This window comes from Eurytemora carolleeae, unplaced genomic scaffold (genome assembly GCF_000591075.1).
Source record: "Eurytemora carolleeae unplaced genomic scaffold, Eaff_2.0 scaffold392, whole genome shotgun sequence".
Classification (NCBI taxonomy): domain Eukaryota; kingdom Metazoa; phylum Arthropoda; class Copepoda; order Calanoida; family Temoridae; genus Eurytemora; species Eurytemora carolleeae.
Genome location: NW_019396285.1, coordinates 31,343 through 55,627, shown reverse-complemented (window position 1 = coordinate 55,627; position 24,285 = coordinate 31,343). Strand labels below are relative to the sequence as shown.

At 32.5% G+C, this 24,285-nt stretch overlaps 1 protein-coding gene across 1 annotated transcript in view; it reads left to right on the top strand.

The window, feature by feature from the left end:
- The window catches only part of LOC111700160 (uncharacterized), a 36,309-nt gene extending 12,802 nt beyond the window's left edge, over positions 1–23,507 (top strand). Inside the window, exons 3-8 of the mRNA XM_023470987.1 lie at positions 11,795–11,886; positions 12,337–12,472; positions 18,539–18,665; positions 20,482–20,542; positions 22,276–22,409; positions 22,603–23,507. Of these exons, the coding sequence (XP_023326755.1) occupies positions 11,795–11,886; positions 12,337–12,472; positions 18,539–18,665; positions 20,482–20,542; positions 22,276–22,409; positions 22,603–23,007 (955 nt within the window). The 3' untranslated portion in view covers positions 23,008–23,507. The remainder of the gene's footprint in view (positions 1–11,794; positions 11,887–12,336; positions 12,473–18,538; positions 18,666–20,481; positions 20,543–22,275; positions 22,410–22,602) is intronic.
- Positions 23,508–24,285: the final 778 nt, after the last annotated feature.

The window sequence follows — 24,285 nt, the reverse complement described above, 5'->3', positions numbered from 1 at the left end:
AGTATACCGTCCTGCACTTAGGACGAGTATACTATACTACACTTGGAAGAGTATCCTGTCCTACACTAGTACGAGTATACCGTCCTACACTTAGGACGAGTATACTATACTACACTTTGAAGAGTATCCCGTCCTACACTAGGACGAGTATACTATACTACACTAGGACGAGTATACTATACTACACTAGGACGAGTATACTATACTACACTAGGACGAGTCCTACACTTAGGACGAGTATACTATACTACACTTTGAAGAGTATCCCGTCCTACACTAGGACGAGTATACTATACTACACTAGGACGAGTATACTATACTACACTAGGACGAGTATACTATACTACACTAGGACGAGTTTACTATACTACACTAGGACGAGAATACTATACTACACTAGGACGAGTTTGCTCTAGGAGTATGGTATTTGTTTCTTTTTTCTCCCTGCAATGCGTCTGAAGCCTGTTATTCCAATATTTCAATAGAAACAGAAGATAGGGTAATATGGAGAAAATATTTATCGTTAAAAACAAACTAGATTATAGTATATAGAGTGCTTATATGTACGCTAATCCTTTACTAATTGTATACAGGTCATTGCAAGGAGAATTGAATACAAGGAGGGGGCAATAGGGTTTCCGTACACTTTGCTGTGACGTTTTTGGACTGCTGGAGAACTATTTTTTGCGTAACAACAATAATAAAGATAGTAAACAATAACACAAATGATAAACAGACATTTGGTGCATCTCTGGCGTTAGATGAAGATTCACCGTATACTAACTCATGTTTGTTTACATTAGATCGACTGCCTTTATTATTGTTGTTACGCAAAAACTATGAGTTCTCCAGCAGTCCAAAAACGTCACAGCAAAGTGTACGGAAACCCTAATCCCCCCTCCTGGCTCCTTGTATTCAATTCTCCTTGAGCCCAAAACTTAAAACAGGGTATCGTAATGAAAACCAGTTTTAAAACCCGGGTTTCGCGAATGGGGTTAGGCAGTTTTGTGGATATCAATATTTTTTGTTGTGAAATATCATTTTATTTATTTTCTTCATATTCTCCACTTTTTAAATCTTTTAAATCAAAATCTACAATAATGCTTAGACCCCATAAAGGAAACTCGAGAGTTTCGTTCAACGATACTCTTTTAAATTTCGGGCTTTGGGCCATTGTAGCTCCAGTTTCAAAGGTCAATCTGTATAATTACGGTACTTGGGGGATTTCTGAAAATATTTTTGTAAAGGTGCAGTGTGACGTATTAAGAGTGATCCTGTACATATCTATAAAGGTGGAATGTCAGATTAATAACAGTACCCTCGAATTATTAACTTTATTTCTAATATAAAATGGCTGGGGTGGGGGACTTGTGACACCCTAGCACTCTCATTTTCGACACTATCTTTTTTAATACATTGGCATATGGTAGGGTACAGGACAAGTAAAAAGTTCTCATTAACACGCTTATGTAAACATACTTTGCTTCCTCCCCACCACCCTGAAAAATAAACCTTTTTTACCCTTTCCAATTACAAAGAAACTAATTTCAGTAAGATATATATTACAATCTCGTAAAGAGCAATGCTTCATTGTTTATAAACGGTTCTAAGAAAACTATGTAAATTTTAAAAACAAAACCTCCCCATACCCTTGTACTCCGAAAGCGTACTGCATATTTGATGTTTGTACTGTATGATTAGGCCCATAATCTCTTAATATCTTTGATCAGTAAACTGTATACTTAATACACTTGAGCCCGAAATTTAAAGGGAGTGTTCGCGAAAAATGAAAGGGGGTATAGGCTTAATGCGATAAAAAAGCGCTTTTGATCGCCAATAATCATACTTCTATCTGTTGCGTCTATAAAGAGAAAATTGTTAAAGACGTCTCATACCGAATAACATGGCGTCCATACAAATTGAGAAAATTGCAACATACGATTTACACCGTAAAAAAATTAATTAATTTCAAACAAGTCAATCAGATAGAACAACCTATAGTCATCGATTATCTTTCGCCACATTTATATATAGTTGATTTTTCATAATATGTTTTAATTGTTATGATCTGAGAGTTACTTATAAAAACGTTTATTCTTGTTTCGAGGATTTTTGGTATTTCCAACTTCCTCAATTTGTATGGGCGCTACGCTCTTCGGTATGAGACGTCTTTAACAATTTTTTCCTTATAGACGCAACAGATAGAAGTAAGATTAGTAGCGATCAAAAGCGCTTTTTTATCGCATTAAGCCTATACCCCCTTTCATTTTTCGCGAACACTCCCTTTAAGAGAGTATCATTGAACGAAACTCCCGAGTTTCCTTTTTGGGGTCTTAACATTTGTGTAAATATTGATTTAAGAGATTTGAAAAAAATGGAGAATATGAAGGAACTGAATAAAATAATATTTCATAAAAAAATAATAATATCCACAAAACTGCCTAACCCCGTTCGTGAAACCCGGGTGTCAAAACTGGTTTTCACAACAAGACTCTGTCTTAAGTTTTGGGCTTGGGCTTTGTAGGCAGGCAGGTAGCGAACTTCCATCCCCCCTGTTAAAAACATATGCTTGCAGTGTACAGAAAGTATAGGAAAAAATGTATTTTTCATTTAGTTCTTGATTTATGCAAAAACCATTACTTTAAAAATATTCCCGTAAAAGATTTTGTTTGCCATAGAATAATAACAATAAAAATAGGGGTTTTTCGTTCACAATAACCCTGAGGCTGAGGCCCAAAGAAGTTACGCGCATGCCGCGTTGAATTATAAGACAGTTAGAGAGCATTCCAATTGTAAATTTTCAAGACAGGATCAACCTTGACATTGTTGCATGAGAACATATGATCTCTGTAAATTGACTGAGGGTAGGAAGGCCAGTCACAAAAATTTCTCGTCCGAGCCTCCTCGAAATCCTTTCCTTTCATTATTATGTTTTTAAACTATTATTCTTGCTTTACAAAAATATGGGTTTTTCATATTTTTTAATATTTTCTATTTACTATTTTGTTTTTATCACATAGCTCCATAGTTTCATAGTACATTAAAAGCATTATGCTTACAAATTTTTATATTTAAAACCATTTAGAATTTATCTATCTATCTATCTATCTATCTATCTATCTATCTTTCTTTCTATCTATCTATCTATCTATCTACCTATCTATCTATCTATCTATCTATCTATCTATCTACCTATCTATCTATCTATCTATCTATCTATCTATCTATCTACCTATCTATCTATCTGCCTACATTTTGTTAAATTTCTCCATTAAGGTATAGGATATAAAGTTAGAAATAGATCGGTAATCTAGGATATATAAACTTTTAAACAACAACACATAGAAAATAAGGTAAAAATATTAAACTATGTTTAAAGGACCTGTAAGCGATATCTTAAGTTACCCTACATTCAAAGATATCAATGCCCGACGTAACAATACCCAATTGAAACCTTTATCTGATCAATAATGTGGAAGATATTGTCATTTTTCTAGTTTTCAAATCTGATAATACCAATTTATGTTTTCCTGTCGTAGAAATGCGCCAGATACTTTTTGTAGAGAAACCACAATTCAAAAAAAAATAAGTTTTCTAAATTATAAGCATTGATATCTAATTCATACTTGATCAGATAAAGCTATGAAGGGTACTGTTCTGTATGTTTTATATTAAAGGGACTGACCGGCTATGTAAGGTAGTAAGGTAATAGGCAGTGTTGTGGACAAAATCATAAGTTTGGGTGGGTACGTTTTCAGAATCGGATTCTTTAAATAATTAAGTAACGACGACGAAAAATATAGTAAAAATTCTAAAGTAAACTAATTAGATGTTTCGGAACATATTTCTCAAAAGAAATTTGTCAATAAATCGAAGTTACAATTAATTATTTCCTTTTTCCTCATATATTGAATTTCTTATTTTCTTTGAATTTGTTCGCAGATTTCGTCAAATTCTTCAAATGTCGTCTTTTTAATAAAAATTCCAGAAAATCTGCAGAAAATCTTTGTGATTAAAGAGAGATTATAGAAACTAATAATTGAATAAGATTACTTATTTTCGATGATAAGAGTTAATTTTATTTTCTCAACCTGTTCCTAAACAACTAATTAGTTTACTGTAGAATTTTGTTTACATTTTTTGTCGTCGTTATTTAATAATTTAAAAAATCACAACTCTGAAATTCTGAATGAATCCAAAAGAATTCATCCACAACACTGCATTCTCAGTTTAACTATACATTACATAGTCGGTCTGTCTAATTAACCACTACCGTAAAAATGTATCATTTACTTTCAGAAAAATTATGATTATTTTAAAATTCAAATCCCAAGGGGATTCATTTAAATGAGTAAATGACATTCCTTTGTAAAGAGCTAGTTTTATCTTTAACCTGTTTAAATAAGTTTTCAGATTCAATGAAAATTGTTGCATACCAGACACCAGTTTTTTATAAAGGAATAATCATTTAAAATGATTGTTTCAAAAAACTGCTTGGCTAATCATGAACGCACTGACAACTATTGAAAAAAGGGAATGTAATAGAGGGACAGTAAGGATAATCTTAAGTGACCCTCCATGCAATGATGACAATGCCCGATACAAAACGATACTCTTGAAATCTTTATCTGATCAAAAATAAGGAAGGTATTGTCGTGTATCAGGGTTAAAAGTGTTCATTTCTGATAATTCCTATAGTTTTCCTGCGCATCTCCTTTTTGTAGGGAAACCAGAGTTGAGGTTTCAAAAATATATCAATGATTAAAACTTGATCAGACAAACCTTTAGAAGTTTTTGATTTTAAAATGATAAAGCAGAAATTAAAGGCTTCAAGAATTCAAAGAAACGCAGTAAATTAAAGTTACACCTTAAACACGGTTCTTGTAAAACGCAGTAAATTAAAGTTACATCTTAAACACGGTTCTTGTAAAACGCAGTAAATTAAAGTTACACCTTAAACACGGTTCTTGTAATTTGATGTGAACTTTCATTTTGAGATTTAGGGGGATTTGTAAACCTTTATTTTATAATTAGTGTGGACGATATCGTCGTTTTTTTCTAGCTGGAATATTGTTTTGAATTCTGAATATTTCCTCCATTGTTTCAGCTAAAAGAAATCCGCAAGACACTTCAACAGAGAAAACGCGATTTAATCAGGATTAGCTCATACACTCTTGAATAGACAAAACTTTTGAGGGTACCGGCGGGAATCGGAAATCCACTCAAATTGAAATTACGATTGCAATCCTTTTAACAAGGTGAAGATATGAAATAATTGCGTTATGATTGATCTTTACTTATTAATAAAGCAAGAATTGACATATATTGTTCTGAGCTGAAAACTTTAGAATGGTGGATATTGAGATTAATGCTTGATCCTTCCTTTTTCTTAATATCGAGACTAACCTAATCTTGTACGTTGTATCCTGAAAAGTGTATAAAATTCAACCAATAGAGTCGCGTATATGAAGCCGATAAATTTGAAATTTTGCGCGCCATTTAAGATTATATACAGAATGGGAGAGACTCTCTAAATTTAAAAACCCCTTTTTGATTTTTCTCTACTATATCCAAGAAAGAACTGTTTAAGAAGAAAATCAAAAGTGTGTCCATCGGATACTCAGATTAAGTAATTGGGATTAAGTATATCTTATTCTAAAGTTTTCAGCTCTGGTATTGTAGGGTAAAAAGTGATGGAAATATAATAAGATCTCATTCTTTGTTCTTCCCTTTATTAATTAAACCTTGATGCAACAGTTTACATATACAAAGTAGTAATCTATGTTTATCTGTTTGTATGTCCGATCATAACTCATAACCCCTGACTGATTTGCATCAAATTTTCATATATTTTATATATTTATTCAACTACAAAGCATGAAATATTACAAATAACCAATCACAATTTACAATGCAGTTTGGACCCGCCTAACCAGGGTTGGTCGTTTTGAGTGGTTGGCCCTAAGTTAGTTAACGATACTGAATATAATTGGTTACACATATCAAGATATTTTTTTTGGATAGGTAAGGAGTTGATTGGAAGGAAGGAGATTGTCAGGTGATCTGTGGCAGGGTGAGATCAGAGGGATTTTTATGTAGAGATAAATTAAAATACAGGGTGTTAATGATGGTACAGAAACAGAAATAAGCTAATAAAGTTTCAGTTATTTTATTTTCTTATATAAAATTTATTCACACGATATACAGCTAGGTTTTTCGAATTTAAACCTCTCATAATTCTCAAGATAATTATTGATTACTCTTTGTTTAAATATTTTTGCAGATTTAGTTTTTTTGCAGATTCCAATTTTGACTGGGGAACTCGGGAGAACCACAGAATGTTCTTATAGCTTGGTTTTGAAATTCTAAGTTGAGTGGGTTGAATTTTACAGTGATAAATCCAGGCCAAGCTGGAAGTTAAAATTAATTATCACACTTTAAGCAGCTCTTTATTATTTAATTAAAAATATAATCAATTGTGCGAGGCATTCATATTCAGTCAGAAAGAGCTTAACACTCGCCATAACCAATTTTAAATCATGATAATTCAGTCGGCTTTCTATCCCGGTTTACCGTCTATAGGTTGTATGGAATATGTATGTATGCCGTACACAACTTGTCCTAGCTGTACAGTGTACATCAAATAAATAAGGTGTTGACCTTTAATATTTCAAACCTGTATCCAACAAATTTCATGTTAGTACAAATATATTAGAACTAATAAGTTAGAGTTTTGCGCGAGAGTTTTTTTCTTTTTGGATTTTAACTCATTTTCAGAAGAATTTTTTCCAAATTTTTAACTTAACTTTTATGGAAACTTTGGAAAGAGCATGGTAAATACCACAACAAATTAGAATCAGTGAGATCTTAATAGGGATCAATAAAACTACGATATTTGTCACAATTTTGTGCGTATTGACAAAGCCTACTTAATGGTGCCTTCTCAGTTGTGCGTCCTCTCTCTATACTTATTTCAACAGAGAATTTTTATAAATATCCCCCCCACCCTTCGATTTACAATAAAGATATAGTTTTAAACTTTTCATTTCTCTTTCATGCAGTGATCCCATGGTTGCAAGCTCTCAAGCAAAAATTCATTAGAATTACTTTTCAGTTTTCACCAACAAAAGCAAAAAACAAATCCATGATGTTCTGATCTGTACATGTCTTGGCGACACTTCATATTTGACCCAGTCCTGAATATTGAAGCAACTTTACATATCAGTCTAGATCTATGTAAGCTCTCAGATACTCTATACCTATACTTTTCCCAATATACAGGGAAAATATTTACATTTCCCCATTTTCTCTGTAGTATTAAAATCCCCCCCCCCCGACCAAACCTTTATTTGATTTTCTACTCATCAAATTATTTGCAGAGAAAAGAGTTTTCTCTGTTTGTTTCTCAATAGCCCTGAATTTGTTGCAGTTATTTTGTATATTCGGATTTGTTTTAGTTTTTTATAGTCATGATAGAAACCAGATTGCTTGGAATATTATACACCGCAATATCGTGGTCTGGTCAAGATTATGTTTAAGGGATTATTGGAAGTTGCCTCTGTATAGAACATAGGGTTGACGGGAATAATTCGGAAAAGAAAAAACTTAAGAGTGACAAATTTCACAAGTGTAAAATACTGAGACACTAACTCCAGAGGGGTTAAATACGCAGAGACAAATGTTGTGTAAAGTATCGTTAAAATAGAACATGATTCCTAAATAAAAGTTATCCCTGTAGGATATCGAAGAGGGATTAAACTAATTCGTAGGCAAAGGGAATAGAATATATATTAGAGTGGAATTTAGAAAATACCTCGGTATGAATTTTTTCAGTCCCTTTCAGTCTGAAAGGGAGTTCAAAGTGTACAAATCATGTAAATGTTCACAAAATATATGCAGTAGAGAACATTAATACATTATGTTCCCTTGACTATACATTTCAATTTCGAATTTTTTAAAATGAAATTTTAAAATTATAAAATGAATTAGGTGAATAATAACATCATTTGATTTATAGTTATAACGGAAAATAATCGTTTGTAAAGTGAAAGGCATAGAGTCTATGTGAAATGATAATTGGTCAGTGATGAAACCAGCCTATTTCATAATTTGATTTTCTTTTAACATTAATTTTAGATTTTTATAAAATGATATTCCAGGGCCCAAAAGGTTATATAGCATAAATATGTGAAGTACACCTGCAGTATGGAAACAGTACAACAAAATGGCCGTTTTACACTTTTTTCTATTAAATTCCACTCTAATATATATTCTAATCTCTTTGTCCTCATCAGGTGCCTGATCCCAAAATTCAAAACACAAAACTTCTGAAATCGGAACTTTAGTGGATATTGTTAATCTTGAATGCTTGATTTCGATATCCAATATAGGCAGTTTAAAATTTTTAGGATCAATGCTTGATCTCTCAATCAATGTTTTCCCTGTAGGGTATGAAGATCATGAGATGTCGAAAGTAATTAAATAAATCCGTAGATCTGCATAAGCTGGAGATAGTAATGCTTGACTCCCGAATTGCACAACACTTCAAAGTTCTTACTTCTGAATTAACATTTTTGAGAAATATTCATTTAATCCAAATAAAAGTTAAGGCATATAGCATTTACCAAGGGTTAGAATTTGTACAGTTTCTCAGGGTGTTAGGTTAGATAGAAAGAGGTCGGAGAAAACTTACTTTTTAGTTTAGATGAAGGGTAGAGGAGGAGAATATAAATCCTATTAGAACTCCCACGGAAGCAACGATAAATGTAAAAATAAAACAAATGTAAAGTGTCCACATCAATATAAACAAAAGCATTTATTTTTCAATTTACAAAAGTTTTTCTTTTTATCTCCAGAGGGAGGGTAATAAAAACCTGAAAAGCGTGTTCTTTTTAGAGGAAGATTTAATGGTTTGGTCCTTTTCCCAACCAGCTGCAAGACTTTCGATCACAATTCGACCATCTAAACAAACATTTTTTACCTTTTTTGTCAGCGGATTCATTTTAAATGAACAAGTAAAAAACGATAAATCTTAAAAATTAAGATGGTTGAGTTATGAACAAAACGCAATTTTAATTTTTATTTAATTTTAATAATTAAAAAAAAAAAATTCTGAAAACGTATCCACCCCCAAAATAGCAGTTTTGAACATTAAATTATCGCTCAAACTCAGGAATTACAGATCTTTAAAAAGTTGTATATGTCTCAAATGAATCCGAAAGAAGCTTTCCACAACACTGTATACTCAGTTCAACTACCTTACATAGCCGGTCACTCCCTTTAAGAGATTATGTTTTTCTAATCAATGAAAATGCCGTAGTTAGTTGAAAAGTAATTCTTTAACCATTTAAAAAAAAAAAAAAATTGTAACAATTTTGTTTTATAAAGTTGTTTGAAGTTTCATGATAACTAAACAAAAAGGGGATATTTTCGTTCAATATCCACTAGTTGACGGCAGTGGGATTTACATTTTACAGTTTTAGTAATTAGCTTTTACAGGTTTGGTGTATCCTAATTACCCTGTGGTTCTTTCATTTGTTTATTTTGTTATATTTAGTTTTCTGTTTGTCACTTCTCATAAAACTCAGGGATTCAAGTTCCTGAAGTTAAAGTTGGTTCTTGTAAAAGATTTAAACTAAATCTAGGATATAATAGTTGTTTGAACAATTTGATGTGTTTTGTCAACAATATGTCAACATAAAGGGTTTCCCATAAATCCCGACAGTTAAACTGAATATCGTCTTCAATCTTTAAAAATATTTGCGGCATTGATTTGTCAACTGCTTATAACAAAAATTAAACGAGTCCCTTGATCCCGGTATATCCGTAATGTGGTATACTTTTTTGCAGAGGCGCAACTAGGACTTTTCCTAGGGGGGGGAGCAATATATTATTTTGTAATGGTCTGGGGGGGTTAGGGTGTGGTTTCCCCCCTTTTCGAAAATTTGTCAACAACAAAAGTGCTTTTTTGAGGGTTTTAAGTCGAAAAAAGGAAATTTTAAGTTGTTGCATGCAGATTTGAATGTGTTCAATTCAAATCGATTTTTTGTTCTTGTGTTTTTACAAAATTTATACTTCCAACCGCTGTAAAATGAATGATATGAGTCAATTTATTGAATATGTGTGCGAATCGCAAGAGTATTTTTTAAGTACCTGGTTTAATTACAGATTAAATTGCAAGAAATAATCATAAAAATACATAGGTAAATAATAAATTCAATCATCTACATTGAAAAAGGACAGATAATGTTACCTTTTCTCTTGAAGTTATTGAATTAATGATTGATCTAACCAACATTCATAATCTAAATTCATTTTCGATTTTATAGAACTTCTGTCAAAGAAGATAAATCTTGTTAGTTATCAAATATGATAATCAGTTAGAAATTTGCCAGGTTCAGAATTTTTTCTAGATTTGGAACTGAGTTTTTGCCACAAACTCAAATATTCTAATCCCTAAATCTTTGCACCGAGTGGTGTAAACATTTGATATTTCAAACTTGGAATATTTTACCAAAAGAATTCAAAGTTTGATATCTACTCTATAAACTCAACACAATTAAAATACAGTTCAGAACTTTTTTTTACATTAAATGTTTACAATAGCCTTTAGACTTGAGAATTGAGAAAGATAAAAATATATTTTTAAAACGAACTATAGTATAATAAAATTTCTACAATAACTCTATTGGTTTTCTTATTCCTGTGATACTGATTTTCGCCATTCTTTTTTTTTTCATTCTGCAGGGGGGGGCGCCCCCCCTCTCAGGTGCTAGGGGAGGGCGCGTGCCCGGCCGCCCCCCCCCCTAGTTGCACCTCTGCAGTTTTTTGTGCGGTAAATGATAACAAGGATATTAATAAATTCGTTCAGGGTTTTAATTTCTTAAATAAAACCTAGATTATCTATATGTGAACGAAATATTTAGAATCTCCGGTACTTTTGAAACTAAAAGAAAGGCGGACCACATGTAGGAAATGCTTGGACAAGGGGAATTGATTAAAGAAGAATATTTGTAAAATGTAACGATTTTATGAATAATAAGTTGTTTCCTTTTTCGTCGTTATAATAGTCTTTTTTCGCTATACTAGTCTTTTCGTCGTTATAATAGTCTTTTCTCTGTTATAATAGTCTTTTCGTCGTTATACTAGTCTTTTTGTCGTTATAATAGTCATTTCTTCGTTATAATAGTCTTTTCGTCGTTATACTAGTCTTCTTGTCGTTATACTAGTCTTTTCGTCGTTATACTAGTCTTTTTGTCGTTATAATAGTCTTTTCTTCGTTATAATAGTCTTTTCGTCGTTATACTAGTCTTTTCTTCGTTATACAAGGCTTCTCTTCGTTATACTAGTCTTTTCGTCGTTAAAATAGTCTTTTCGTCGTTATACTAGTCTTTTCGTCGTTATACAAGGCTTCTCGTCGTTATACTAGTCTTTTCGTCGTTATATTAGTCTTTTCGTTATCAAGCAAAAGCATATTATTGTACATTTTTAAAAATATGAAAAGCGAGTGATAAGAAATAAATACTCATCACTGCTTTCTCTTTAGTGCAACCTCTTTTGCTGCGAAAATGTTGATGAATGTTGGTTGCTAATTCTAGATTCAAAAATATCCTTTTTAAAGAATGTCAATGTTAGATATCTATTTGTTCTGTAAAATTGATAAATATTTAAACCTAATCTCTTAAACTTCATGTAATGGAAATTTAAATTAATATATTCCGAACCTGTCCAGATATATAAATGTCGATGTTTCGCCTGAAAAGCTAAAACTCAAATAAAAAAGTTTATATTGCAGGAGAATGTTTAAAGTGAATTTTATGATGGTTCTCGTCGGAGCAAATGCACCGATACTCAGTAGTCTCCATCTCACAAACCCATCCATCCCAGGTCTGTTGTGCACCCGGAGCTAAATCACGTCCTGTCTTATTCATACTTTTTTAAGAACCATCGACCTTGCGTCATGCAATACTTTCTTTAACAATCAGCGTTTACTCTTTCTTAAAAATTTTATATTTTAATCATTCAAGTATTTTTGTGAGAAATGTATATTTTACTGCATGATTTCAATATATTAAATGTTTTTATAATTTTATCTTTAATTTTGTCGTTTTATCTAAAATTTTACCTTTTTATTTCTAATATTATCTCTAGAACTTTCTGGAGAGTTCTCAAAAATCTGGAGTTCTCCAGTGTTTTCTGAAAAGCATACTCTCGAATTCTTTTTAATCCTGTTGATTTCTAGAAAAATCTGCCAAAAGTCAAGTAAAGAACTTTGAATGGAGTAAATCCTTTAGATACTCCCAAATATGAATAATTTACAATTTACAATTTATCCAGGTGTGGTGATAGAGGGGGATGGAGCAGAGCTAACTTGCAGCTACAGACCCTCTCCGGGTCAGTATATAGACAGCATCAAGTGGTATCTAAACTCTAGTGAGATATATAGGATTGTTCCAGGACTTACAACTGACAGGTCAATATTATTATTCAATAAACAAGCTAAATACTTTTCCATACTTATCCAACCTTTTTTATCCTTCTCCATCCTCCTTCATCCTTCTCCATCCTTCTCCATCCTACTCCTTCCTTCTCCATCCTTCTCCGTCTTTCTCCATCCTTCTCCATCCTTCTCCATCCTTCTCCATCCTCCTTCATCCTTCTCCATCCTTCTCCATCCTTTGCCATTATTCTCCATCCTTTCCATCCTTCTCCATCCTTCTCCATCCTTCTCTTTTCTTCTCTATCCTTCTCCATCCTTCTAACAGATTGTATTCTAGTATACAGATTGTATCCTTTATACAAATTGTATCCATATATACAGATTGTATCCTTGTATACAGATTGTACCTTTATATGCAGATTATATCCTTTTTATATTCTTATATATATTATATATATATATATATTCTTACAAATATATCCTTCTATACATATTGTATCCTTGTATACTGTTCATATCCCTATTTAAGTTTTTTATTATTTAAATTTAATCTAATATTATTTTTATAATTCTTATAATATATCTTCTGATCTGTAAACAGTCAACTCCACTCATTCAGTTTAATTGAATGAATGCTCCTGAAGTTCAAAGTAATTATGTATGCATCTAATTACAGAATTAAAGCCAAAGATAAGCAAACACCCATTATAACCAGGAATCAAGGATTAAATCATAGATCTCTTCAATTCATCTAAGGACAGACGCGCAAGAGAACTAGAAGAAACTAAGATGAAACTTTAAGATGAGGATTACTGTCTACGTCTACTGTATACCATCTACCATCTACCGTCTACCGTCTATGGTAAACTGTCTACTGTCAACCATCTACTGTCTACCGTCAACCATCTACCGTCTACTGTCTATTGTGTAGCGTCTACCGCCTACCATCTACCGTCTACTATCTACCCTCTACCATCTACAGTCTACTGTCTAACGTCTATCGTATACCGTCTACCTTCTGCCATCTACTGACATCTACTATCTACCATCTACAATCTACTGTCTAACGTCTATCGTCTACCCGCTACCGTCTACCATATACCGTCTACCATCTACCGTCCACCATCTACCGTCTATCGTCTACCATTTACCGTCTACTATCTACCGTCTACCATCAACCATCTACCCTGTACCGTTTACCGTTTACTGTCTACTGTCTACTGTCTACCGTCTACGGTCTATTTTCTACCGTCTATCGTCTACCGTCTACCGTCTACAGTCTACCGTATGCAGTCTACAGTACTATAGTCTGTAGTCTACAGTCTACAGTACTATAGTCATTCCATGAAATCTAAAAAATAATACTTTATGATTTTTTTTTAATTCACTTAGATTTTTTTTGATGTTTGACGATAATCTTTCCTTTGACATGAATTTTAAAGGGACAGACCGGCTATGTAAGGTAGTTGAACGGAATATGTGGTGGTGTGGACAAATTCTTTAGGATTTGTTTGAGACATATAAAACTTTTAAAGATCTATAAATCCTGAGTTTGAGCGCAAAGTCGACGTTCAAAATCGTACTTTTGGATGGATACGTTTTCAGAATATTTTTTTTTAATTTTTAAATAACGACGACAAAAAATGTAAACAAAATTCTACAGTAAACTAATTAGTTGTTTAGGAACAGGTTGAGAAAATAAAAATTAACTCTTATCATCGAAAATAAGTAATCTTATTCAATTATTAGTTTCTATAATCTCTCTTTATTCACAAAGATTTTCTGCAGATTTTCTGGAATTTTTATTAAAAAGACGACATTTGAAGAATTTGACGAAATCTCCGAACAAATTCATAGAAAATAAGATATTCAATAAAATGATGAAAAAGGAAATAATTAATTCTAACTTCGATTTATTGACAAATTTCTTTTGAGAAATATGTTCCTAGACATCTAATTAGTTTACTAAAGAATTTTTACTATATTTTTCGTCGTCGTTATTTAATAATTAAAAAATACCGATTCTGAAAACGTACCCACCCAAACTCATGATTTTGAACGTCGACTTTGCGCTCAAACTCAGTAATTATACATCGTGGAAAGGTTTAATATGTCTAAAATGAATCCTAAGAATTTTTCTACAACACTGTATACTCAGTTTAAATACCTTACATAGCCGGTCTGTCCCTATAAGTAGTCCCAAGATGGATCCTAAAATCCTAAAAGGAAAAGAAAAAACATTTTTATAAAATTAATGTTGATCAAATCTACACTCAGGCCTCAGGTTGCAGTACTAAAGCGAATATCATGTCCGGTCCATCTACCCCCCCCCCCCCCCCCCCCCCACCTCGACCTAATCTAACTTTTACAACGACTTCATCTGGAAAAGTTCACCTTTCACTAAGATGAAATGAAGAAAATAAATAAATACAAGAAACCTGCCGAGAGAGAGAGAAAGAAAGAAAAAGTTCTAAAAAGTAAATCAGTTAAAAACACAAAATATGGCTGAAGAGTACTAAACTAAACATAAGCCATTATATATAAAAAAAATAATTCAGTTTTGAAATTTTTTGCAATTATTCCTTGTGTTTGTTATGTTTTCTGTCGGACAGCATCTTGATATCAAAGAATTTTTTTTATCAAATTGAATTATTTTCATTTTTGTTATTATATTTCTATCACCATGTTCTATCATTATCATTCTTAATTTGATTATTATCAATTTTATATATCCACCTTTTGGCCAATATTAAGGACGTTTCTATGATTTGCTTAAATACTTTTTCGGGAAATTAAATGTTTTTCTAAACCACGGGTTCCCTCAAATTGTACATTTATTTATCATATAAGTTTAAGAAAAAAAATTATATTAATTTATAAATTAAAAGTTAAATTTTAATTAAAAAGAATGTTTGAGAATCCTGCTAATGTGCTTTAAACTAATTAAACCTGAAATCAAGTTTTATCTTGATCAATTTTATCTCACAGCAATGCATTAGATTAACTTTAAATTGGTTTTAAAACTGAGTGAGAAATGAGTTTCTGCAAACTTGGTTTAATAAAGAGATGGCGCCTCTCAGAACTTGTCTGTTTTTGTTCTTTAGGAAATTTTTTTTTCGATATAATCAAGCCCAATGAAAAGTGATGTTTTATTTTAAAGGATTTGAGTTTATGCAACAAATTTTCTAATCCCTATCCTTATCTAACTTAAAATATTTTACTTGAAGGAACGAAGGAACTAATTTTAACAGTTTCATTTTTTCTATGGCAATAATATATATAATATAAGTAAGCCTCCATGTAAAGATGGCAATGCCCGATTTACAACGGTACCCTTATAAAAGCTTTTCCAATCAAGGATAAATAAGATGTTCATGTTTTTATTTTTTTTAACTGTTTATTGTCATGTGAGAGTTCTCTGCGAAAGTCACTTGCGCATTTCTTGCTTAAAAATAGCAATGTAAAAATTATCAGAAGTTAACACTTTTCAAATCAGAAAAAAATCGGTATCTTCAACATTTTGATTAGATTTAGGTTTCAAGGGTACCGTTGTAAATCAGGAATTGTCATCTTTGCATGGAGGGGCTACTTGAAATTACGCTTACAGTCCACTTAAATTATGCATAGAACATCACTTTAAACCTAGGTTCTATGAAAGACATGTTAATGTTGAGTGTATGTATTGTAATATATGTAATCTACAGAAATTGAGTCTTTCCCACAAACTCTGATTTTTTAATACTAATATCTGTTTTACACAATTTTGTAGACCTTAGATATATAAATATCGATTCTGTTAGATCAAATAATCTAAGTTTGAAATATCAAAGTTGTCCACCGTCAGATTACAAAGATATGGGGATTAGAAAATATTAGTTTTTGGAAGAAATCATTTTCTTGAAAGTAAATAACTTGGCTTTGCAACCAGTATTCAGCGTGGTCTAATTTATTAATATTCTTATTTTCTTATTACTATACCTTTGCAATCTTAGTCTGCAAACCTTTTGCAAGCAAAATTTTGAATTAGCATAGGTCCAAGAATTTCATTTCGTTTTTTTAGTTAACGTTTATTTAAGACTTTTATCGTTTGTTAATATTTACGTCATAAAAGTTGGTTGAACGTTGATCGTTAACGTTGATTGTTCGTTAACGGTAATTGATCGTCAGCGGAAATTCATCGTTAACGGTAATTGATCGTTAACGGTTATAGTTGATTATTAATAATAGTTGGTCGTTAACGGTAGTTGATCATTAATGTTAGTTGGTCGTTTGATCGCTAATTTTATATTATAAATTTTATTTTTTTTGCTGAAAAAGAAAACTTCGTGCAAAATATTATATCTCTTTTGGTTGAAATATTAAAACAATAGTGATAAAGCTTTATTCCGTTTCATTTCCGTTTTCCAGACTGTAGCTGCAAAGTTTTAATTTCCCCTGAAACATTTTCTATAGACTTCAAGAATCTTTTTTGTGCACCACTTTTCCCCTGTTATCTGAGTCAAAAAAGAAGGAAAGGAAAAAATTAAAAGAAGGAAACAAAAATTTAAAAAAAAAAACTTTAAAAAACTGGGAAATTAAGACTATTATTTTACCAATAGAATGTACGTTACAAGTAATATTTTTTCAAATATTTAAAAATTTGTCTGCAATAAATGATTTGTCAATTTAATATGCACCCAAGCACTTTATTAACTTTGTGACCCCTCCCCCCCTCTCGCAAATTCTAACTACGGGCCTCCTTGGACGGATACTTGGCATGTTCACCATTGTCCAATATTTTGCTGCACGTTATTTGCTTTAAAATCTATGTAAAACGTACAAATACCAAAAGAATCTCTGTTGAATAAATTACATTAGGAATTTTTTTTAATTTGAGGCTAAAAATTCTTAGGCTTTTATTGGAATTATGTTAAGTATTTATCACAGATAAAGAAAATTAAAAGTGTTTGTACATTGGATATTCAGATTAAGCGATCGGGAATAAGTGTATCCAGGGAATAGGAATAAAGGGAAAGGAAATGGCGCTGGTCTGACGTGAGAAAGCCATTCGCACTTTGCAGACGAGTTTGGTATTCCTTACACACACTCTTTTGGTACAGACACACAACATGACTACATCAAGGAAATTTCAGAACAATGTCGTCAATTATAATTAAACTTGAATAACGAGTAGTTTATTGTAAACTTTAATCAAATTATATTCTTTGCATGAAAATTTGGCTTTATTGTAAACAATTAACAATAAACAAATGTACTCTCCTAGACCGTACAAATACCGAGATTCTTATGTACTGTATATACCTACAGTATACGCCTTCGGTTCGGTATTCCTTACACACACTCTTTTGGTACAGACACACACACATGACGTTTCCGCCCCCTGAGTTTATCCAATTCTAAAGTTTTCAGCTTTGAATGGACATGCATACAAACTATACAGGCATACAGTACATGTTGAACCGGCTCGGTTCATGCAACTTTTAGAGTGGTGTAGTAAGTGTTGGATGTATTTTGAGGTAGCAACTTTTAGAGTGGTGTAGTAGGTGATGGATGTATTTTGAGGTAGCAACTTTTAGAGTGGTGTAGTAGGTGATAGATGTATTTTGAGGTAGCAACTTTTAGAGTGGTGTAGTAGGTGATGGATGTATTTTGAGGTAGCAACTTTTAGAGTGGTGTAGTAGGTGATAGATGTATTTTGAGGTAGCAACNGTAAAGCAGGAATGAAACAGATAAATGAAAAGTGGTAAAGCAGGAATGAAACAGATAAATTAAATGTTGTAAAGCAGGATTGAAACAGATAAATTAAAAGTGGTAAAGCAGGAATGAAACAGATAAATGAAAAGTGGTAAAGCAGGAATGAAACAGATAAATTAAATGTTGTAAAGCAGGATTGAAACAGATGAATTAAAAGTGGTAAAGCAGGAATGAAACCGATAAATGCAAAGTGGTAAAGCAGGAATGGACGAAATTCGGAGAAATCGAAGAGTTCAGTTCTGTTTATGTTTATACCTAAACGTATAAGACTGGCTCTGTTACTTTTTGTTGTTGTTTACTAAAAAACTTTTATTCCCTATGTTGATATTAAAGATAAACTTTCAGGGTGTTGACGTTTCCTGTCTCTGGGTTAAAAATAGATCTTCCTCGCTCCGGGCTTGTCAAACCTGGAACGCATCGTCTTACTCTGGGTAGTGTGGATAGACGGGCTGCAGGACGATATGTGTGCCAGGTACAGTTATATAAATTACTCCTTGTTCTAAGATTCATTGGATGTGAAAGAACTGAGTTCTTACCACAAACTCATATTTTTTATAGTCGCTTTATCTCTGCAACCCCACAGTGCTTACTTTTCATATTCTTTAAATTAACAGAATTCATAGTTCAGAGTTTGTTGCAAGAACTCAGGTCCTATATTTCATTTTCTGAAACAACTAAATCTTTATATCTACATAAAGTAGTAATCGCTGTCTACTTGTCTGTTTGTTTGTATGTCCGATCAAACCTTTTGAGCCCCTTGACCAATTTGCCTTGAAATTTGATTGGGGCCAGAACTCGGTATAATCATGGGAATCCCAAATTAAGTGGCTTGACTTTTAGTTCCAAAGCTATTATAGACTTGACTGAAGGACTGAAAGTAAAAGACCAAGATTGAGTAGAATAATGAAACATGGTTACACACAAACTATATTTACAGGTTTAAGTAAACAAACTGGTGATTGAATGATAGATCAACTCTTCTTCAACAAAACATTTGCCCATAGTAGCGAATGTATATTTGATGGAACTTCTCCTATTCATTGCTTCGAGCATACTGACGAGTTCTGGGGTATAAGATGGCCGATAAAACTGCTTTCTGCCTCGGTTATAGAAATGCTGTTTCACTTCTTTCTCAGGCATTGATCCTCCACTGGCTCCGCCCTTTAACGGACTCTTGATATCTACCAGATAAAAAAAGGGTTCAATACCCTTGTGGGTCTAGCCTGTAGTGCATTCAGGCTACAAACATATAAAAGGTTCAATATCCTGTTGTGCTTGGGTTAGATTGTTTGGCTTTATTTCTATGTTATGGGAACAATGAACTGTATGGTATAACTATATACAAGTTGAGAACCCATTGGGTTGGGTTCACACTATTCTTATATATTCAAATTTAAAAGATTTTCCGCCATATAGAATTTTATTTAACCTTCCGACCCAGCATTGAAGTTAGCTCTGGGTCTAACAAATTTTTCACAAAGGAATTGAGTCTGTGCCACAAACTCTGATTTTCTAATTTCTTTGCAACCCAACGTCATAAATCTTAGATATTTCAAACTATGAATTCTGTTAGATCAAATAATCTAAGTTTAAAATATAAAAGGTCTACACTATCAGGTAGCAAAGATATAGGAATTAGAAAATTTTAGTTTGTTGGCCTTAAAAAAGCTTATTTTTTAAATCGCAGGTGTTTTAGGGTTTAGTCCCCCCCCCCCCGAAAATATAAAGATAATTATTCTTACGAAATGTAATATTATAATAAAATCTGTAATTAAAATTTAAACTGTTTTTATATTCTTAAAAGTTGTTGAGGGGAGGCGGAAGGATATTCATTCTGACAGTGTTCACGCTCCTGCTGGAAATTAATTATTAAACTACTAGAACGTCATAGGAGGGGGAGGGGGGGGGGGGGAGAATGAGAGAGAAAGAAACTGTGCACTCAGCACAAACTTTCGTTCTTTAATCTCTATATATTTGCAACCTGACGGTGTTATCCTTTGATATTCTAAACCTGTACTATTTGATCTAACAGATACCGTAATTTAGAATACGCCATCAGGTTGCAAAGATGTATAACAAAGAATTTGTGGCAAGTGTTCCAGTTCTTTAATTCTGTTTTATATTTCCAAAATTGTAAATATTTGCAGAAAACAATCAACTTAACTAACTCTAATAAAATGTATAACAAGTCTGGTTGTTTCACGAATAACAAAAAACGGATTATTTTAAATAAATAATAAACAAGAGTGTTTAAAGATTTCATTAATATTTTCTAATTTTATTTTAAGGTAACTGAGAGCAGTCCTCCATTTAGGACTCAGGAAATGGGAGCTAAATTGGATATTGTAGGTAAACCTTCTTATATAACCTTGGAATAGTAAACCTTCTTATATAACCTTGGATTGGTAAACCTTCTTATATAACCTTGGAATAGTAAACCTTCTTATGTAACCTTGTAATAGTAAACCTTCTTATGTAACCTTGGAATAGTAAACCTTCTTATATAACCTTGGAATAGTAAACCTTCTTATATAACCTCGGAATAGTAAACCTTCTTATATAACCTTGGAATAGTAAACCTTCTTATATAACCTTGGATTGGTAAACCTTCTTATATAATCTTGGAACAGAAAACCTTCTCATATAACCTTGGAATAGTAAACCTTATATAACCTTGAATTGGTAAACCTTCTTTAATAACCATGGATTGGTAAACCTTCTTATAAAACCTTGGAATAGTAAACCTTCTTATAAAACCTTGGAATAGTAATCCTTCTTATATAACCTTGGAATAGTAAACCTTCTTATATAACCTTGAAATGGTAAACCTTTTTATATAATCTTGCAATTGTAAACCTTCTTATGTAACCTTGAAGTGGTAAACTATTTTATATAACCTTGGAATGGTAAACCTTTCTTTATAACCTTCAAATGATAAACCATCTTATATAATCTTGGAAAAGTAAACCTTCTTAAAAAAACTTGAATTATTAAACCTTCTTATATAACCTTGAAATTGTATACCTTCTTATGTAACCTTGGAAATGTAGACCTTCTTACGCAACCTTGAAATGGTAAACCTTCTTATATAACCTTGGAATGGTTAACCTTCTTATATAACCTTGAAATGATAAACCTTCTATATAACCCTGGCATCCTGAATTTATTCAATCCTAATACATTTGAATATTTAAACCCATATTTCTTTATTTTAACCGAAGATATTGAAGGCATCTTTATCGGTCATGTATTTTCCAATACATCTATCCCTGTATATTTAGTACTCCCTGTATATTTAATACTCCCTTAGTTCTATCCTGTATCTTTAGATTTCCCTTAGTTCTATCCCTGTATATTTAGTACTCCCTGTATATTTAATATTCCCTTAGTTCTATCCTGTATCTTTAGTACTCCCTGAGTTCTATCCCTGTATATTTATTACTCCCTTAGTTCTATCCCTGTATATTTAGTACTCCTTGAGTTCTATTCCTGTATATTTAGTACTCCTTGATTTCTATCCTGTATATTTAGTAATCCTTGAGTTCTATTCCTGTATATTTGGTACTTCTTGAGTTCTATCCTTGTATATATAGTACTCCTTGAGTTCTATTCCTGTATATTTAGTACTCCTTTATTTCTATCCTGTATATTTAGCACTCCTTAATTTCTATTCTGCATATTTAGTACTCCTTGATTTCTATCCTGTATATATAGTACTCCTTGATTTCTATCCCTGTATATTTATTACTCCTTGAGTTCTATCCCTGTATATTTAGTACTCCTTGATTTCTATCCCTGTATATTTCGTACTCCTTGATTTCTATCCCTGTATATTTAGTACTCCTTGATTTTCTATTCTGCAATTTAGTACTCCTTGAGTTCTATCCCTGTATATTTAGTACTCCTTGATTTTCTATTCTGTATATTTAGTACTCCTTGAGTTCTATCCTGTTTATCTAGTACTCCCTTAGTTCTATTCCTGTATATTTAGTGCTCCTTGAGTTCTATCCTGTATATTTAGTACTCCTTGAGTTCTTTCCCTGTATATTTAGTACTCCTTTATTTCTATTCTGTATATTTAGTACTACCTGAGTCAACTCCTTTCCTCTCTGGTCTGGAACCTGAGTATCAAGATAGATCTCAACTCTCCGCATCCTGTTCCACATCCCCCGCCTTTCCTCAACCACAAATCCTGTGGTATTTAAACGGGCAACAGGTAGGGTTTAGAAACTGTTTATTTTATATATTCTTCTCTTGTAAACTTTTCCTTTCCTAGCTTGTAGACTTTTATTGAATATATTTGATTTTCTCGGCATCACACACAAGATACTAATATCTCCAACCAATCTGGACAGCAGTGTACTAGCAACTATATTCAAGTTTTACAAACTTTAAATATTCTATTTCAGATGGATGGATCTGACAGAACTGATTGTGTTTATGATTTGGATTCGACTCTTTGGAGCTGTATATCTAACTTTATGATGGACCTAACTCTAGCTAGACAAACCATACCTTCTCCGTCTTCTCTACCAGTTTTTCAAAATGCTAGTTCTAACCAGCTAAAGAACTCTACAGATATCCTACCTACTGAACCTACTGAAATGAGAAGCTTAACCTCTCCTCCATCTTCTCCTACTAAACTATCCCTAAGATGTAGTATGGTTATTCTCCCTAACTCCTCCATGATATACAGTTCTCTAGGTTACTTTAGGATCTCTAAATCTCCCGATCCTATTCTAGGTGAACCCTTGACGTCGTCTTCTTCTCATGCGTTCTTCTCAGTTTATCTTCTAATCTGCTTCAGACAGTAATCTTACAATCTTCTACATCAATGTTTTGTGTTCTCTGCATCGAACTGCGTAGAACATGCTCTCTCTCTCTGGAGCATACGCGTAATTCCTTTTGGCTTCTGCCTCAGAGTTATTGTGAACAACAAAACCCGTAAATCTTGAAAAGACGACGTCTAGTGTTCTATCTGTTATTATTAATTAATCTATGGTTCTCTGTATCTGGTTTTCTGTATTTGTATATTTGTATTCTGTCTAAACCTTGTGAGATATGTATGCAGTTGTGGATAACCCTAGATCCATACAGGGTAAAACTTGGGAAATATTTTAGGCTGGCCTCAACATTAGACTTTATATAAGATTTCTTCCTAGCACAGGGACGAACATTTCAAACTGGAATTTATTAACTTTTAAGTAATTTTTAAGATGCTTTAATTCACTATTTTAGTTCTAGAATTATTTTTCTTGTTTTCTACTCCTAGCACTCTTGTATGCCGAATCCATTAGCGCCTGATCCAATCAGGGTTCAGTCATGTGGTTGTTGTCTATTCTGAACCAATAGAAATAGTTTGGCGGTAACATCTATCTTTCTATCTATCTCATTACCCAATTAGATTTATGAATCCTTTAATCGGCGCTATCAGTAAATGGAAATATTTACTTCTACTGAAACTATAGTACTCTAGGATGTGAAATCAATGCGTTAGGCTCTATAGAGTTTCAATGTACTACTGGTTGTCATATACATAACAATTAAATGCTGAGTCAAATGTGGCTGACCTTATTATAAAATTTTTAAGATAAATTACTCTGTAAAATTCATAGAACAAGACTAAGTTCTCAAAAACCCCGAAAAAATGCAGATAACACCAGATTCCCCCCCCCCCCCTCCTGCAGGTGTTGTCGTGCATTTGGGCAGCAACACTGGTGGGTTTATCATATTATTCTTTTTACGGAGACATCGAATAGAAATCATACTATTTATTAATTAATTATGGTTCATGTTACGCCACCCTGTACTCTAATACTCTAATCTCTAACTGGGAAAGTGTAAAATGATGAGATAGAAAATAATCAATTTTCAGATAAAAAAAATAGGTATAACACCACTAACACCAGACAAAGGTTTAGAGTGCACTGTTGTGAATCGGACATGCCAGTCTAAGAATTTAAGGACTTTATTTATTATTTGAAACACTTATATAAGAAAGTACCTCAATTACTTGAAAGTTATTTTGTTTACATCAAACTTCTTGCTCTAGAAAAGATATAAAAAGGGAATATATATATATATATATATCT